Source organism: Oryctolagus cuniculus, chromosome 3, assembly GCF_964237555.1.
Source record: "Oryctolagus cuniculus chromosome 3, mOryCun1.1, whole genome shotgun sequence".
NCBI lineage: Eukaryota > Metazoa > Chordata > Mammalia > Lagomorpha > Leporidae > Oryctolagus > Oryctolagus cuniculus.
In genome coordinates, this window is record NC_091434.1 from 38,250,666 (window position 1) to 38,269,548 (window position 18,883).

Here is an 18,883-nt window from a genome sequence, read left to right on the forward strand (position 1 = left end):
ATTAAAGGAATTAATTGAAAACATTGTATCAGACACCTAGTAAAAAAGATGGGGTTTTGTTTGAAATTTGGAGGGCAAACCTATGGTGTTTTTATCTATGCTCATTACACAGCTAGGCAAAAAATGTAGCCATTGGATGGGGGCCTGGCACTGGAGCAGCAGGGAACAGTGAACGCAGCTGGGTTTGTGGGGCCCTCGGTGCTAACGCGGGTTAGGCTTGCTTTTGTCCCACGTGCATTGCTCTGTTTCCAGTTTCTTTCCAAGTAAACTTGGACTTGTTTTGGACTTTTTTCAGGCCTGTTACTACCAGATCCAGCGTGAGAAGCTTAACTAGGCTGGATGACAGCTTGAACACGGGATTATCTGCTCTGACAGTGCGATCGCACCAGCTGGAGCCTCCTTCGCGGCAGAGAGCAGGTGGAAGTTGGAAAGGACATTGTGCTATTTCGGTTGTCGTTTCTGAGCCTTACCAGTAATCACAGCCCTGAGGCCGGCTGGGGGCGGGGGTGCGGGGGGGAGACTGCGTAGTTTAAAGGGAGGATGGAAAAGGTGGTAGACAGCCGTGAAACCAGCCCTTGGCCCGTGTTAAGTTCCCGACCTACCACACATCCCGTATTTGGAAAAAGAGGCAGTAAGGGCACATCAGTGCCACGGAGCTGGAAGAGAAGTTCCCGGCGTGGCTTCTTACATTAAAGGAGTTGATGAGTATTTTTGAGTTTCTGGTTTGCCTGAACCCATCTGCAGTTACCCCAGGTCCCTTTGCAAGGGCCAGACTGTACTGGACAGCATAGCAGCCACGCTATGCCTTCCTGAATCCTGCCCTATCCCGTGTGCAGCACGCTTCACTGAGGGAGGGGAGAGATGAACTTTCAAACTGCAGATTTAACGTTTGTGAAGCTTTTCCACCAGGGTAGTCATGATGGGAGTGGTTCCGAGCAGTGGCTACCACGGCCTGACCCCCCCATACGTAGACTGCATCCAAGAACATAGGAAGTGTGGCTTTTCCTTCCTCCCTGTGCTGCACGGAGTGAATACACTGGAATCCCAACGCTGCCAGGGTGCTGCACACGTGTCCACGCATGAAGGCCGTGTCCCGAGGCCCGCTCACGCTTGCAGGCTGTGTTGTGGAGCAGGGCTGAAGATTGGGAAAGACGGAAGCAAAGACTCGCACGGTCGCAGCCTCGTGCCGTGGGTCTCCCCACATTACCTCGCACTGAACTCACGGATGGGAAGGCAAAGCAAGGAAGCAAGCTTTGAGCGCCTCCCATCTCACAGGTGTTGTGGCTCCTCGACATTTTAGGGTTTTGCTTTTTTTTTAAACATGCCGTATTTGTATTGTCCTGTCAGTTTACACTGTCACACTGGGAGTCACACTGGGAGCTGTTTCAGGTCACAGGTGCTCCCCTCGTCTCATCTCCACTCCACGGTGAGCGTTCGCGCGAAGTGACTCAGCAGACGTTCATGACATTGGAAAAGGATCATGGGTTCCGCTCTACTTTATAATCAAGATAAATGTTCGTTAAATACTGTTTCGGAGTGGTGGCTGTAATGGAACAGCAGTTTTCATAATAAAAGATGTTCATCTTTCTGAGCTTGTTGTATGATTACAGAGCAAACGACCCAGGGCAGCCTGGACAGCGAAAGGAAACCAGGCTTAGTATTTCTTTTGCCCACGTTGTAATTCATGCCTCTCTGTTCTGGGCCCAGAGGTGCCTGGTGGGTATTAGAGCGTGCCCTCTGTCTTCTCCAACACCCTCCCCCCTCCTCTCTCTAAAATAAACACAAACTGATTCATAGCACCTTTGCTGACACAGAATAAATTAACTTTCCAATCGAACAGCCCAAGGACAAGTGTCCTCAGGAACTCTATTAGTCCTTTAAATCAGAGGCCTAGTTTCATTGGTGCTAGTTATTTTTCCCCCTCTCCTAAACTGTCAGGCAAGGGAGAGTAGAAGTTTAAAATTCTGGGTAGGGGCCGGCGCTGTGGCCTGGCTGGTTGAGCTGCTGCCTGCAGTGCTGGCACCCATATGTGCACCAGTTCAAGTCATATCACTTGGCAGGGGAGGGAGTAGTGGGGGTTCTTTTAAGGGTACTTTAAGAAGCTCCTGGAAAGTGGAATTAAAAGATAAATTTATTTTGGTGCAAAAAATATTGAAATCCATACATATGATGGGGTCTTCAAAAAGTCCATAGAAAATGTGTATTATGAAAAACCTTTGCATTGATTTCAATGGTTTTTCACTAAAATAAGTCATCTCTTCCATTCTTCCATGAACTTTTTGAAGTACCTTCAAATACAGGAATGGACAAATAAAACCTTTGTCCATTTCAGCCCAATGTGCCTACTAAGAAATTCTTAAATGGTGACCAGCAGCCTTGTTTTTTTTTGTTTGTTTTGTTTAAGATTTTATTTATTTGAGATGCAGAGTTAGAGAAATAAAGTCTTCTGTCTGCTGGTTGATTCCCTGTGGCTGGAGCTGGACCAATCTGAAATCAGGAGCCAGGAGCTTCTTCTGGGTCTCCTGTGTGGGTGCAGGGGCCCAAGCACTTGGGCCATCTTCCACTGCTTTTCCCAGGCCATAAGCAGAGAGCTGGATTGGAAGAGAAGCAGCCGGGACTCGAACTGGTGCCTGTGGGATGCCAGTGGCACAGGTGGAGGCTTAGCCTGCTCCCACACAGCGCCAGTCCTTTGCTGACTTAGGTCTAAGCACGTGTTACAGTTCGTCCTTTCTCTGGAGCCTTCAGTGAGACTGGTTACTTCATACCGGAGGGGCTTCGTACTACATTGATACTTTCCAGATACTGTATTAAAATGATAAATTTGCAAGTCTCATAACACAGCTCCAGGTTGATGTCTGAAAAGAGAAATGTCTGGCACTCTTGCCGCTGAGGTGGGTCTTGGACGTGCAGGAGGAATGCTCACAGCAGCCTGGAGGGCCAATGCAAACCCCCTTTCTACCATTTTGCAGATAAGGACTGGCAGTGATTTGCTTGCTCCCAGGGCTGAGCCTCCACCTTGGAGCTTTTCTAATCTAACCCTAACGCTCTTCCCTACCACGGCTGCTGGAGCTGGCATTGCAGGTAGGGTTGTGCACTGAAAGATCTCAAGGTAAAAAAAGAAAATGTTAAAATGAAAACTTCATTAGAATTAAAAGCTTTGGATAAAATGTACTGTGTGTGCAAAGCATTACCAGATGTGTGTATTCCCAGCTGTGTTTTCATCTGCAGAGGAGAGAGAAGGAGACTTATTTAACTTGGGATAGAGTCGATGATGAACTTGTTTGGTCTCTACCTTGGGCCTTGCTGTCGCCTTACCCTTCTCTTGCACTTTCTGTGATCCCTGCCTCCAGATGGTCTCCCCACAGACCAGACCCTGCAGCAGAGAATTTTCACATAAAGTTAGACGCTTGGTTCTCTGTCTCCACAGGTTCCACACCTGGGGATTCAACCAACTGTGGATAGAATATATATATATATATATATATACACACACACACACACATACACACACACACATACACATATACATATATAAAGATTTATTTATTTATTTAAAGAGGCAGAGGTTGAAAGAGAGAGAAGTCTTCCATCCACCTATTCAGTCCCCAGATGGCTGTGACAGCCAGAGCCGGGCTGATCTGATGCCAGAAGCTTCTTCTGATTCTCCCACACGGGTGCAAGGGCCCAAGGACTTGGACCATTTCTACTGCCTTCTGAGGCCATAGCAGGGAGCTGGGTTGGAAGTGGAGCAGCCGGGACTCCAACAGGCGCCCATATGGGATGCCACATGCAGGGGGCGGCTTTACCTGCTACACCACAGTGCTGGCCCAAAACTATATTTTTAAAAAATTGCTTCTGTACTGAATAGAGATGGTGTTTGCATTATTTCCTAAATCATGCATTGTAACAATTTAAGTAGCACTGCCATTGTATTGGATAAATAATCTAGAAGTGATTCAGAGTTTAGGGGAGGATGTGCATTGGTTGTGTGCAAATGCCGCACCATTTTATGCAAGAGACTGGAACAATCCCAGTGCCAAGGGATGCCCGTGACTCCAACCGGAGACAGGGTGCGCTACCTGCTGGTAGCTTGTGAGCCGATGCCAGAGGAGCTGCTTCTGGAAGGCCTCACCATTGTGGGCTGAGGGGCTTCCCTCGTTGACTCACGGGAATGTGAGGATGCTAAGGCTGATGGTGGCTAACACCAGGTGCATCCACAGTGTTTTCTTTCATTAAAACAACATGTGTACTTTGTTACGGGGTGAGGGGGCTATAATCCTAAAAGAGCCAACAAAAATGCTGTTTTTGGTATTAACTGTGTATTGGCAACTTGAGAAAGAGAAGAGGAGGTGAAGATTGAAAATGATACAAAGAGAGTTTTCAGTGCAAGGCCCACCCACTTAAGAAGATTTGTGACAGGGCAGATTTAGGAGTCATTTCCTGGTTAGGCCGGGCTGGGGCCACGGATTAAGTCAAAGAGGATGTGCAGAGAGTTTATCTGGAGCAGCGAGGTGACTTTGGCAGCTAATAGCCGGCTCGTGTTTCCTACTAAAGCTGTGTCTGTGTGGGCGCAACAGTGCAGGTGTGCAGTCTTGCAGGTAAGTGATCTCGCCAAATAATCCTCGGGTACCAGCCGAGAATCTTGCGATGGTCTGGCTTGTCTGGCTAATTTTAATAGCTGAAGGTAGAATTCTGGGTAATCTACTACAAGCGGTTTAGTTTCTTGGTAATCCAGGCTGTCTGGAGAATTTTGTTATTTTAGAAGAGCAGGCTTTATTTGAGAAGCTGTTTCCTGAGTACGGAATAAAGAGTTGTCATGGAGATCGAGTAAAATGGAGAATCATTCTTGTCCACAACATTTGGACCCAGAGGAAGCTGCTCTTATGGGTATGGGTCATTTCTTGTCGTCAAAACTTCAAGTACTTTGTCAGGGTTTGTCTGGTAAAAAGCTTTATCTTGAAAAGCAAGCATCCTAGGGGTAGGGGGTAGGGTCATTCAATAATCAGTGTATTTTTAAAAGCCAGTGGGAGTGCTGATTTTTAAAGTAACGTTTAGGACCAGTTCTTCAGAGTCAGGTACCCTAGTGCAGCTTCTGAGTCAATGCCAAGAACTGGCCGTCCCTCCCGAGTCACTTAATCGGCCTCAGCTTACGTGTGGTTGGCTGATGCCTCGCTTGCAGGCTCAGTCCAGAATTCTTGTTCTCTGGACAGCAGACACGGCTCCATCCTAGTTGACAAAGACGGTCCAGAGACCCTGAGAGGGAGGGAAGGGGAGACCTTGACCTTGTACTGGCTAGTTCTCCAGAATACCTCATTGACTGTCAGGTTTGCTCTCTTCGGAATGAAGGTGTTGCATCTGGTCACCTTTAAGATCCCCCTCAGCCCCTGATTTTACAGCTGGGTAGAGAAGGAGCTTAAAGTCAGTGAACCAGGGTAGGGAGAAGAGGAGGGGCCAAGCTGCCTCCTGGCTCAGGTTTCCCGTCCCAGCTGCTTCCAAGTCCCTGGGAGAGGGCCCAGGCTTTTCCTTCCATTTCTGGGCCTCCTGTTTCTCTACCCCTTTCCAACAAGAACTGAACATTGGGAGGCCTTGCTATGGCCAAGCACCTGGGCAGGTGAGGCCACGCCGTGCACAAGACAAAGCCCCTGCTCCCCAGGTGTGACACACACAGGCCAGCGGGCGAGTTTATGAATGAGAGAATTGGGAAGCAGAGGGGCTGCGAGGACATCAATTCACAGCTGTTTTCTTAGCCTCCTGGAGGGAGGGAAGACCGTTTTCTTTCGATGAGTTGTGTCTTAGTGTGGGCTGCCATAACAAAATGCCATGGCCAAGTGGCTTGAACAGCAGACTGACTTTAGCACAGCCCTGGCGGCTGGAAGTCTGGGGTCTGAGTTCTACTGAAGGCTTCCCGGCTTGCAGATGGCTGCTTTCGGGGTGGGGGGTGTGTCCTGGGGGCACTAATGCCATCATGAGGGCCCTGCTCATGAACTCACCTAAACCTAATCATCTTCACCGTATGACTTGGGGGTCGGCAATATAGTCCGTGGTAAATTTGCCACAGAAAACTGAAGATGTCCAGGTATGCACGGTTTTTAAGAGTTCGCCTATGTTATGGGGATTGAAAATGACGGTTTCCACCTCTGTAAGTAAGAAGCTTTGGGTCAGGATGAGCTGTTTGGAATACGTGAATGAGAGAGTTATCTGGCTGCCCCAAGCTTGGCTGTAAATGGGTTGGAAGCTGTTTAGTCTGAGCAGCCTCATCCAGGATGTATGACTGTAAGACGCGCTAGAGTAACAGAATTTTAGGAGATTGCCTGGTGCCAGCCCCGTCTGCTGTTCTGATTTGCCTGGTGGGCCGTCCATCTCCCTTTCCGATTCCCCACCCTCCCCTCCCTAAGGAAGACAAGTCATTATTTGCCACTCTTGTGCTCAGTGATGCAACTGAGGCTTAGAAAGCAGAACACAGGAAAAGGCACGGTTTCACCTGACTCAGTTGGGACGGGGCAGGGCAGATGGTGGGGCAGCAAGGCAAAAGCACAGTGCTACCAAGTCTTGGTAGACTCCAGAGAACTGGAACGTGGCATTGAGCCTGGGAAAGAGTGTGTATGGGAGAGTTGTGGAGCATTCCATACCGGCATTCTTGCTTCCACATAATTCTGATCTCTCTTTCTTTTAGACAGAATCTACGTAGATTCTAGAGAATGCTTCTCAGCTCGTTCAGGTTCAGTACTCCAGACTTTAGCAACTAACTGGAAGTGCTGCTTTTAAAAGACGTTGGCATTCATTCTTTATTATCCTGGTATAACAAATGGTGTTGGTACCTCACCCATACGTATCTTGTCCTCACCAACTTCCACCTGCCGAAGCGTGCACCTGCTATCTGACCGTGTCCATAGCACTGCCAGGAGTAATGCTGTCTGGGAGGAGCCCCCAACCAATGACTGGCAACGTTGGTGGGCAACCAGCCCTTGCCCTTGACCCTTGTCCCTCCATGGGATTGAGCTCCACTTGCCCAGGTGGTCCCCCGGTTGATGACACACCTTCTCCTGGCTACCCCCCTTTCCTGCCGCAACACCCCGTGCCCCACTGCTGTTTCCTGGGATTCCTTCCCAAATAAGCAGCCTGCACCAGAATCTTGGCTGTGTGTCTGCTGCTGGAAGAACCTTGACTGAGAACCTTGACATAATTTTTTGGTAATGATAAAAAGCACAAATGAAAGAAGCATAGTTGATAAGACATCGTCTACTTCAGGTGTAAATATGGAACATCACTACCCCAATGAAAGAATGAACTAGCACCTGTCTGAATCTGTGAAGATCCAACAGGGAATGCAGGGGCGGACATAGCTTGATTGTGGGGTGCGTTAGAGAATCCCCTAAATGCTACAAGCAGTGCTGCGCATCATGACATAATTTTATGGCTTGGGAGCAGTTTGGTAAAGTTTAAAGCAGAACAAAATAAATGTATTTCTCGATGCTGGTAGCAAACCAAGTTCAATGTACATTAACACTGAAAAAATGTTGTGTTTATACATAATGAAAAGTTGGATTCTAGGTTCAGACAATTGTAGCTGCTTTTTTCCCCCTGAGGGGGTCATTTGAAAGTTATACAGGGCGTGATTCCTCATTGTGTAGGACAACTTCTGGAAGACTTCCTTACACAGCAGTGGGCTGAAATGTAGGAGTGATGGCTGGAGCTTCAGCCACCATCTTGGAGAAAGTGGGTGAAAACAATATGACTCCGCTGGGTGGTGAAGCTGTGAGCTAGAAGAAGTCTATTCCCTGATGACTTCCTGGAACAGGGCTACCCTTCCAGCCCTGGGTCGCCTCTGCCTTTGAACTTTTACATGAGCCAGATACAAGGGGATCCAAAAAGTTCAGGGAAATGGAATTAAAACATAAGTTTGTGTGAGTGCAACACATTTTCAAAGGCCCTTCCTAGTTTTCTCACAGTATACACCCTGCATGGCCGTTGTGCAGTTCACTTGTGCAGCATTACTTGTCACTTGTTTAAAAGCTAGGCGGCGGGGTGGGTGGTTTTACAAAGCTAGTGCTGGTGAGTTGAGATTCGCCACTGCCACAGTGTTTCAAAGCCAGCAGGGTTTGATTTGCTGTCCATCCCAGGGCACAGCTGGGTGCTCGGCTTGCTCAGCCGATGCCACTGGACTGCCACGTGCTGAGAGCTGCGTGGCCGGTGTGGCTGCGTGTGCTGCCTGCTGTGTGTGACGCCTCTGCTTTCCAGAGCTGAATTCCTTTCGGAGCCCAGGCAAGGGAGGATGATACAGTCAGACAGAGGAGCAGCTCCGCCGGACAAGGACAGGAAGCTTTCTTCAGCAGCCAAGTCGGAAAATGGTATGTGTCGCCTGGGTTTCTTTAGACCACAGAAGCCTTACAATTTCGCTATAAATATGTGCTCAATGAGTGGAAAGAACTCCTGATGGGTGTGCTGTGATCCCTACAGGGAATCGTCGTGCAGATTTGATTGCACTGCTTCAAATTCTCGTAAGTTGGAGAGCAATTTTCAAGGAAAGAAACCAGCATGGTGGATTTAGAGCCCTTTGGCTCCCTGCCCTACAGTATTTTTTTATAATGTAGAACAGGGTGGGGATTGTGTCTCAGCAAGTTGCACCCCTACCTGGGATGTTGGCATCCCATGCGGGAGCACCAGGTCGAGCCTGCTCTGCTTCTGATCCAGCTTCCTGCTAGTGCAGCTTGGGAGGCAGCAGAAGACAGCCCAAGTGCTCGGGCCCTGCCACCCACATGAGAGACGCAGGTGGAGTTCCCAGCCCCAGCTGTTGGGGGCATTTGGGGAGTGAACCAGTGGACAGAAGATTGATTCTCTCTCCCTCCTCTTCTCCCTCTCCCTTTTTCACTCCCCCCAGTAGATGAAAATAAATATACATTTAAAAAAAAATCTTGGAGGCTGGCACCGAGGCTCACTAGGCTAATCCTCTGCCTGCGGCACTGGCACACCGGGTTCTAGTCCCGGTCGGGGCGCCGGATTCTGTCCCGGTTGCTCCCCCTCCAGTCCAGCTCTGCTGTGGCCCGGGAGTGCAGTGGAGGATGGCCCAAGTGCTTGGGCCCTGCACCCGCATGGGAGACCAGCTCCTGGCTCCTGTGCACTGGCCGCAGCAGCCATTGGGGAGTGAACCAACGGTAAAGGAAGACCTTTCTCTCTGTCTCTCTTCTCTCACTGTCCACTCTGCCTGTCAAAAAAAAAAAAAATCTTAGAACCATATAACTTGTTCACATTAAAAATATCACTATAAAAACAGAATTTCTATGAAAACCTTTGTTGAAAAATCAAGCATGCACTAAAATCCATTGAGTCCTCCAATCAGTAGAAGCTGAGATTTGTCCTAGAAACCATTGGTACTTTCAAGGACATTTGCACTAAGAATTTTCAGAAAGGGCACAAACAAACGACGTGATGGTTGAGCTGGAGAAAGAGGATATGGAAAACAAGGAGATTATTCTGGGATGCAGCACAGGCCTGGAAGATGGGGACAGGGAAACAGTCACATTATGCTATTGAAACCTTCCATTTGATGTCCTAATGTTATTTACGCTAATAATAGCAATAGCTCTACAAGAAAGTCAGCCCATGAAATTCTTTCAGGAAGTTCATGGAAAAGTGGAATTGAAAGATAAGTCTATTTTGGGGCAAAAAAAAAAACAAAACAAAACAAAAAAAAAAAACAAAACACTGAAGTCCATGCATAGTTTTTTTTCAGGACCCATATTTTCCAAGAATGTTTTGTATTCTCGTTTGGCCACAAGGAAACCGGGTTCCAGAGGCTTGTGCGACTTTTTGAAGTTCCCACAGCAGGCGATGGGCTAGGGTGTGAAGCCAGATCTTTTGGGCCTAAATCCAGGGTTGTTTCTACTGCTCCCGAGACCGTAAGGCATGCCCCAGGTGTCTGAGTTGCCCTCTGCGATTGTATCTGCCTCTCTTGCCACGCCTGCCTACCACCTGCTCTCCGCGCTCTTTCCCTAGGCCTCTCCCACATCCTGAGGCTGGTGCTGCGAGAGCTGAGTCTGTTCTACAGCCGCGACGTGAACGGAGTGTGTCTCTTGTATGATCTCCTGCACTCCCCATGGCTGCAGGCTCTGCTGAAGGTGAGCGCCCCTTTGCTGGGAAGCCTCTGCTTACGGTGCAGGTAGGAAAACCATACCGTAGTCCATTCAGCCTGCTCTACCCAAGTGCCGCAAACAGGTGGTTGGAAACAAGAGACAGTTATTTCTTATGGTTCTGGAAGCTGGGCCTTGGACTCAAGATCAAGGCGTTAGCAGACCTGGTGTCTGCGGAGGGCTCGGCTGTGGTTCACAGAGGGTGAACCCCCATGGTGCATGGGGCAGAGGTCTCTCTCGGGCCCTAATCTCATCCGTGAGGGCTGCATCCTCGCGGTCTGATCACTCCAAAGACTCCACTGTCTGATACCACTGTCTCCGGGGTGGGGGGAGTGGTTACAGCACATGGATTTGGGGGTACACAGACGTTTGGGCCATAGCCACTACTCACTCAGTGGTATCACGTGTCAGCTGATGGGAGAGTTCAACTTGGAGAAAGTGTTTGGAAGACAGTCCTCAGAGAGGAGCTGCACACAGCACCTAGGAAGGAAATGGCTTAGGTGGAAAAGACTATGCACCCCTGTCTTTTTTCTCCCTGCACCCCTGTTTCCTCCCACAGCCCTGGGATCACAGAGCACCCACCATGGTGGCATCAGCAGCAGCTCATCAGCTGCATGCAAGACTTGGTCCTTGAGGCCAGCTCTGAACGAACCAAAATGCTTTATTTCTTTCCTTTTAACATTTATTTGAAAGGCAGAGAGAGAGACAGAGAGAGAGAGAGAGAGAGAGATTGTCCATCTGCTGGTTCACTCCCCCAAATAGCCAGTAACTCAATCTCCCATATGGATGGCAGGGACCAGAGGCCTTGAGTCATTATCTGCCCCTCCCAGGTGTGCATTAACAGGAAGCTGGTTTGGAAGCTCAGTAGCCAGAATGCGAACCAGGCACTCAATATGGAATGCAGGTGTTCAAAGCAGTGCCTTGGGCCAAAGGCCTGCCCCAACAAAAATGCTTTCAAAAAATGATTCCTCTTTACTAAATTTGGAGAGTGAGAACTTAATGCTTCTGTTGAGGAATCTCAACGTTTTCTCTCCCAAATATTTCTTCTTCCTTTTTCATTTGGCTAAAATTGCATACGCAATACCGTAGACTCTCCTAAGCAGGAGAGCTCCTGCCATAATCTTGTTGTTCTGAACAAATGTGATGAAGAAAGAGTCTTTTGAAGTTGTTTCTGAAGGTGTAGGTGTTTCCTTCATGTAAATGTGAAATGAGAGCAGTTAATATTATAAATTATAAATTCTATATATAAATTATAAATTCTATGTATTATAAATGAGAGCAATTAATGACACGTGTTAAAATCATATTCTGAAACAGCAGCATCCTTAGCAAGATCAAAAGAGTACTTGGGTCATGTGTTTTCAAGCACTTGGTTTCTCCCAGCTACTTTCCCTGCAGGATCGACTCAGACAGGAATCGCGACTTTGTCTGGCCATAGCTCTTGCTCGCCACAAGGGATCTTTGTGCTCCCTGCGTCACCAATCAGCCTCCACCACCTCCAGGTGGACTTGAGCGCTGGCCCGCGGGTAGAGCAGGGAAGTGAAGCCACCACAGAGGCGGACGGGGGAGGCTGGGCTGAGCCAGGCCCACGGGGCCTCAGGCCTCCACCTGTCCGAGAAGCGCCACTTGAAATGCAAGGTTAAAGGCTGCGCTGCAGAGCGAGGCAGACTCGGATGTACTCAGCCCACCTCTAGACCTTGGTATGGAAAAAAATTCCCAGGATTAGCAGAGAGGAAGTTGGGATTTTTAGAATGCATCTTCACTGGAGAATTAAGGGGGGAGTGGGAAATGGCTGGCCGCAGAGATCAGAGCACAGAGGAGCGGCGGTGGTGTGCCCAGCCTGTAGAGCCCTGGCTGACCCCTAGGCACTGCACTCATGCCTTGTATGGTGCAAGGGGCCTCACAGGGCTCCCCAGAAAGACCCTCCCTTGAGATGCCCCTTTGAGCACTGCCTATAAATCCCAGCTGCTCTGAGCCCCAGAAACCCTACCCACACCCAGCTTGACAAACGTTTGGATTTCTGTTTATCAGTGAAATCGCACGGGGAGGCTCAGCTTCCCGGGGCAGCCAACCATCTCGCTGCGGAAGCCTGGCAGCCACTGAGTGCCTCTCTCTCTGGCCACTGGAGCCCCGCCTGAGCGCAGACCTGTCCACCCCATGTGTCGACGGCTCCGGCAGCTGTCCGGGCCGCATCTCCCCTTTGGCAGCCTTTGGTTCCAAACGTGACGCATGCCCTGAGCGCCATCACTTCTCCCGCCCTCACCTTTCTGCAGGTGTATGACTGCCTCCAGGAGTTCCAAGAGAAGAAATTGGCTCCCGCCACGCACCACGCACAGGCATTGTCCCGCGAGGTAAGCTTGCCTCCCCTCAGGATAGCAGAGCTGTGGCTCACCTGCCGTGCTGGCCCCAAATCAAAGGCCCCAGTGGAAGCATTTCACTGATGAGTATGCATCTTAGTAAGTGTTTTTCATTGAACTTGAATATAAGGGAGAAAATTAGCTGGCTATTTCCCCAAATTAAAACAGAAAACTCCCACATTGTTAACACGTATCTACTGACCTCCTTTTGTCCCTAAACCTTGCAACTTGCCAGTGTAAACAGAGTGGTACTATAGTAATGATTTCTAAATTTATAATTCTATTTTTGGAAAGATTTATTTATTTAAAAAACAGAATTAGAGAGAGAGAAAGAAAGAGAGAGAGAGAGAGAGAGAGAGAATCTTCCACCCACTGGTTTACTTCCCAGGTGGCTGCAACAGCCGGGGCTGGGCCAGGCCAAAGCCAGGAGCCAGGAGCCTCTTCTGGGTCTCCCATGTGGGTACAGGGGCCCAAGAACTAGGGCCGTCCTCTGCTGCCTTCCCAGGTGCACTAGCAGGGAGCTGGATTGGAAGTAGAGCCGCCGGAGCTTGCACTGGTGGGACGCCGGCGCCTCAGGCAGCAGCTTTACCGAGCAAGCCACAGCAGGGGCCCAGTACATTCATGACTCTAACCCTGAAGTGTGGTCTCAGCTGTTCATCTGCCCCCTCCCCACATGACTTGGGAGTTTACTGGACGCCTCCGCTCGGTGTGTCCGCCCCACCCACTCCGCTCGCGGCCCCTTCCAGCTCAGTGACGGCACCGCTGTTCCTGTGGCCCTGGGTGAAGAGCTGAGTCTTTCCCTCACACCCATGCCAGTCTGAAGGCGAATCCCGTTGGCTCTACCTTAAAGCACACCCAGACCCTCACCGCCCAGGCCCCTGGTACAAGCCATGCTCATCTCTTCCACAGATAGTCACTCTGTAGCCTCCTGCCTGGTGTCCTGGTCTACCCGCGCCCCCTGTATTCCCAGTGTAGCAGCCAAAGTCAGTCCAGCCTGTCACTTCTCCACTGGAACCCTTCCCACTTCAGAGTAAATACCGAAATTCTTATACAACTGAGCTGCTAGCGCTTCCTTGACTTGACATTCACCACTCTCTCTGGCTCACTCTGCCCCAGCTATATTGGCCCCTTGTGGTTCTTTAGATTCATCAGACGTGCTCCTGCCACAGGACCTTTGCACTTGCTAGTCCCTGTGTCACTAATGCTTTGCCCATGCACCCACACAATTTTCTCCCTCATCTCCACTCAGGCATCACTTGCTCACTGGGACTTTTCCAGGTCACGTGCCTAAAATTACATCCCCTCCTCGTACTCTCTCGGCTCCTGCTTTTATTTCTAATTATCCTTAACTCTTCTCACCATCAAACAAAAAGTATTTTTCTTGTATATTTTATTTACTGTCTGTGTCTCCTGATTGCCCTGCCACCTCCGTGAGAATGGAGGTTTTTGCTGCCTGCTCACTGCTGTTCTATGTCACCTAAGGCGGTGCCCTGCATGTAGCTGGTGCTCAATAAATATTTTCAAATAGATTAATAAAAGTAATCCATTTTATTATTATTCATTGCCCAAACCATATTAAGAGGAATAGAAAAATAAAACCAGAAAGTTAAGCCTTGACCCTCAATTCTGGGAATCAACAACTCGGTTTGTCCTCAGCTGTCCAGAGAACGCGCGCACATTTCATTCTCCTGTCACCCAAGCGAGGGAAGCGAACGCTCTGTGAGCTGCTTGTTTTCATGGCCGGACGTCGTGGTGCTGCACTGCCCGAAACTCCTGGGGCTGATGTCCTCCCAAAGCACGTCCACGATGAAGCTGCGGCAAAGAGAGCAGAGTGTATTTTATTAGCACTTTTAACCATTGCAACTAACATGAAAATCGCTAGTTGAATGATACATTCTGAAATAGAAAAACATTTTAAATGTTTATTTTCATCTACTTGATAGGCAGAGTCACACACACGTGCATGCACACACCCCAAACACACTCACACATGATCTTCCATCCACTGGTTCATTCGCCAAATGCCTGTACCAGCCGGGGCTGGGCCAGGCTGAAGCCAGGAGCCTGGAAGTGCATCCAGGTCTCCCTCTGGGTGGTAGGAAGATGACCCGTGTCACGTACGCTGTCACAGCCTTTCTCCTAGGCTGTGATGTGCCAGGGCCAGGCACTTGGGTTTAGATCCACTCCAAACACAGGTCTGACCTCCCGCAGCAGACTGGAAGGATGAGGGAGGAATCTGACTTAAAGACAAAAGAGGCTTCGGAGCTGTGTTTCTTAGGTCAACATCATGTTGGTCTGTTATCTAACCTCGATCTGGTTAACTAAGTGACGGAGATTTTTTAACGTTCCATAATGCATGCTTTTCATGAACCAGGTGCTGGACCTATTACGGGAAGCCCCGAAATCCCCAGAGATCCAAGAGCTGAGACGGATCCTCCAGGCTCCACACTCCAAGGCAAGCGTTTGCCATAGCAGATCTGCCCGCCTGGCACACGGACAGATGGGGGAAGAAGAAACGAATGCGATTGAAAATACGCTCTCAGAATAAGTGTTCTAGTGTACTCAGAGCAGTGGGTCTCAGAAGGGACCGGCTTAGTGCTGTCATTCATGGAGCTACACCCGCTGTATTTATGAGGAGGCATCCAAAACTTTCTATGGCGTCTTGTTTCCTTCACAAAGTTATTGTCCCTCTAAAATTCTGGTGGACAATCAGGAGAGCTTCCAGTAATAGAGGAATAACCTCCACACTTCCTTTCAGACGGGAATTTTAAAAAAAGATTTATTCATTTATTTCATTGAGAGAGCAATAGAGAGAATGAGAGGGAGAGGGGAGAGCGAGAGAGAGGAAGGAAGAGAGACAGAGAGAAGTCTTCCCTCTCCTGGCTCACTCTCCCAATGGCCACAACAGCTAGGTCTGGGCCAGGCCGAAGTCAAGTGCTGGGAACTCCATCCTGGTCTCCCACATGGGTGGAAGGGGCCCAAGCGCTTGGTCCATCTCACCCTGCTTTCTCAGGGTCCTAGGCAGGGAGCTGGTTTGGAAGCAGAGCAGTTGGGACTCAAACCATTGCTCCAGTGTGGGATGCCGGCACTGCAAGCAGCAGTTCGCCTGCTTTGCCACCATACCGGGCCCTAAGCTTGGGAATATTTTAGGTTTCGGATAAAATGGGTGATGGCGTTTGGAAAATATGATATCATGATGATTACCCATGTGAGGGGCATATGAGAAGACTTGATTATAGAATGAAAATTTAGATTTTTGAGATGAAACTATTGATAAAAGGTTAAGAAGACGTTTGCCTTTGGAGCAGGGGGATTTATGAGTCAAATGAGTAGTTTACAACGTAAGCATAGATTATCAAATATCCTCAACAGCACGCATGACTTGGGGGATTTTCTGAGTTCCCTCTGAATTCTGTGCAGCAGTCTTCCGGCTGAGGAAGCTTCCGCACCTGGGAAATGAGAATGTGACACAATGGGCCGAGAGGGGGCGCTCTGATCCTACCATAAACAGACCTACCTCTCCTCGTTCTGTGCCACGTGGTGTTGCTGACAAATTAAGCCTGTGAGATGTTCTGATGACCACTCCCCATGCTGCCTCAGTTGGGGGAACTCTTACAGACGTCGTTTTGTAATTGGAACTCCCTACGAAGTCCCGTGGCTGAGCTGAGCGTCTGGAAAATGAGAATGTCACGGGATGAAACGTGCTCGTGGGAATGAAAGAGGATGCTCTTGTTTCCTTCCTGGGAGACTGGGGCCATAAATGTCTCCGCCCCATGGGGTTACTGTAAAGGATGAATGAATCCACGTATAAACTAAGGACCGCGCCCAGCACGGCCACGTGGGGTGTTGGTGCCCGGTGCCTGACATAGTGCAGAGTCGCTGCATGGGTGTGGCTTCTGTTAACCTCTTCCTTTCCTGTTCCCAGGCCTTGCTCAGCGCCCATGACACGGTAGCTCAGAAAGATTTTGAGCCCCTTCTCCCCCCACTGCCCGACAACATCCCCGAGAGTGAGGAAGCAATGAGGATCGTTTGTTTGGTGAAAAACCAACAGCCCCTGGTAAGGAAGTGGGTTTACACTAGGGTTACTTGTGAACCTGGCTGTATCTAGAGGTTGCTTGGGCAATGTTCTTTTCTGTGGTCACACGTCCGGGGATGTTAATGACTGCAAATGATGCAGCCTTTTTTTTTTTTTTTTTTTTTTTGATTGTATTGATTTATTTGAAGGGGAGGGGAGAGTGACACGGAGGGAAAGGGGGGGGGGGTATTGTCCTTCTGCTGGTTCACTTCCCAAATGGCCACAATGGCTGGCCAAAGCCAAGGCCCAGAGCTCCATCCAGATCTCCCAGGTAGGTGCAGGGGCCCAAGCACTTGGGTCATTTCCCGCTGCTTGCCCAGGCACATTAGCAGGGAGCCGATCAGAAGAGGAGCAGCTGGGACTTGAACGGTTGCTATGATATGGGATGTTGGTGTTGTGGGTACCGCTTAACTCACAGCAGGCCCCATGAGGTGGATTTGTTGGGGGTTTCTAACACATTACATGTTGTGATGTTTTCACTTAAGGAAAGACTTCTGCTTGGTGCCTTCCTTATTTGAAAAGAAAGACTAACAGGATGCATTTTTATGAAAAATCAGATGTATATTTTTGGTTATTTGACCTTCTGATGTATGTATAGATGTCACTTAAATCCCCCGCCCTTGCCTATGTTTCTCTCTGTGGTTAATGGGAAGCTAGTGAGGTATCAATTTGATCTTCTAAGAATGAGGATGCGGGTATGAGGTTTGCTTAGTCTCTGGAAGAATCTTTTATGTCTACGTGATAGGATAGAGAGCTCAGAGGTCAAGGTTGAACGGCTTTTCCTCTGTGATGGCCGGGTGTGGCTGCCAGTCCACAGGACACCACGTGGCCCCCTTCTCCCTGGCTGCTGTGAATATTCTCATCTGAAAGACCACGGCTGCACTGACTGGGAGAAGCCACCAGAAAATTGTCACATTTGGTAAAGGAGGGGCCCCCCTGTGTTCTCTCTCCAGGGAGCTACCATCAAGCGCCACGAGCTGACAGGGGACATCCTGGTGGCCAGGGTCATCCATGGCGGGCTGGTGGAGAGGAGTGGTAAGCTGGCGCAGCAGGTGTATGTGTGACCGGGAAGACGGGAAGCCTTTGACAGAAATCCCTCTTTCCTAAATGAGCACAAGCTCTAATAAGACCCTCGCTTGGTTAACACAGTGAAGAAGGAAGGAAGGAATAGTCCAGAGAAGTCCTATCCCCTTCTTTACTGAGTCCCTCCTGCTCTAGGCACCGTACTAATGTTCTCTCAGTTTACACTGTCGTGGAGACCTAACAAGGTAATTATTATCATGCCATTTTTTAAAAAAGATTTTATTTTTTATTTGAGAGGTAGAGTCACAGGGAGAGGGAGAGACAGAGAGAAAGGTCTTCCATCTGCTGGCCATCTCCAGATGGCCGCAATGGCTGGAGCTGAGCCAGTCTGAAGCCAGGAGCCAGGAGCTTCTTCTGGGTTTCCCACGTGGGTGCAAGGGCCCAAGAACTTGGGCCATCTTCCACTGCTTTCCCAGGCCATAGCAGAGAGCTGGATCGGAAGTGGAGCAGCTGGGACTCAAACCGGCGCCCATATGGGATGCCGGCACTGCAGGCAGAGGCTTAGCTCACTACACCATGGTACTGGCCCTATTGTGCCCTTTTTATCGATGAGGAAACAGAGGCCCAAGGAGATTACGTGACAAAGCTGTGTTCTATACCTACGGCTGCAAGTCCTCACTACCCAAGCCCCTGAGCTTGGCCCACGGTAAACTCAGCCTCCTGTTAGGAGATAAAGGGGACTTCCTTGTTCCCCAGAGCACTGGGCCTTCTTTTGCCCCAGGTTTGCTTCTTGCCCAGCTCGGTGCTGTCAAGACCTTTCTGGAAATCCTCATCCTTGGTTTCTGCTTTGTGATGTCATCCTCCTTGGCTCACGTCTCTGACTACTCCACTGTGTTGCCCCTTGTTTCTTGATCCTTATTCTTTGTTGAAGTGGCAGATGATAATTGTCCACCTTTAAAGGTAGAGTATGATAAGTCAGTGCACGTCTTCAGCAGGTGAAGTGATCAGATCAATGCAGTAGGCGTTCCCAACTCCTCCAACACCTGCCATTTCTTTGAGTGGGGCATCTTTGATCTCCTCTCTCATAGCTCTTCTTGAGTGCTGCAGAGAGTGCATTCTAAAGTCACTCTGCTGTGTGACAGGCCATTCGAACTTACTCCTCCCGCGGAGCTGCGATTTTCCCATTACCCGACCTCCTGCCTGTGCCCTCCTTCCTACCCTCCCTTACTTCCAGGCTCAGGGCTAAATCTGTTTTTTTTTTTTTTTAATTTATTATCTTTATTTGAAAGGCAGAATTATAG

At 49.3% G+C, this 18,883-nt stretch overlaps 2 protein-coding genes across 9 annotated transcripts in view; both read left to right on the plus strand.

The window, feature by feature from the left end:
• Positions 1 to 1,591, plus strand: part of ALS2 (alsin Rho guanine nucleotide exchange factor ALS2) — a 73,883-nt gene extending 72,292 nt beyond the window's left edge. For all 6 annotated transcript variants that reach the window (XM_008258976.4, XM_008258979.4, XM_051849283.2 and 3 more), the window contains one exon: positions 296 to 1,591. In XM_008258976.4, the coding sequence (XP_008257198.2) occupies positions 296 to 334 (39 nt within the window). In that variant the 3' untranslated portion in view covers positions 335 to 1,591. The remainder of the gene's footprint in view (positions 1 to 295) is intronic.
• Positions 1,592 to 2,435: 844 nt separating this feature from the next.
• Positions 2,436 to 18,883, plus strand: part of MPP4 (MAGUK p55 scaffold protein 4) — a 45,038-nt gene continuing 28,590 nt past the window's right edge. For 2 of the 3 annotated variants that reach the window (XM_070070381.1, XM_070070383.1), the window contains exons 1-7: positions 2,436 to 4,598; positions 8,239 to 8,348; positions 9,994 to 10,115; positions 12,401 to 12,478; positions 14,859 to 14,939; positions 16,410 to 16,541; positions 17,513 to 17,594. In XM_070070381.1, the coding sequence (XP_069926482.1) occupies positions 8,273 to 8,348; positions 9,994 to 10,115; positions 12,401 to 12,478; positions 14,859 to 14,939; positions 16,410 to 16,541; positions 17,513 to 17,594 (571 nt within the window). In that variant the 5' untranslated portion in view covers positions 2,436 to 4,598; positions 8,239 to 8,272. Of the gene's footprint in view, positions 4,599 to 4,618; positions 4,888 to 8,238; positions 8,349 to 9,993; positions 10,116 to 12,400; positions 12,479 to 14,858; positions 14,940 to 16,409; positions 16,542 to 17,512; positions 17,595 to 18,883 lie in introns of those variants that run through there. The other variant, XM_070070382.1, reaches the window with a different exon arrangement.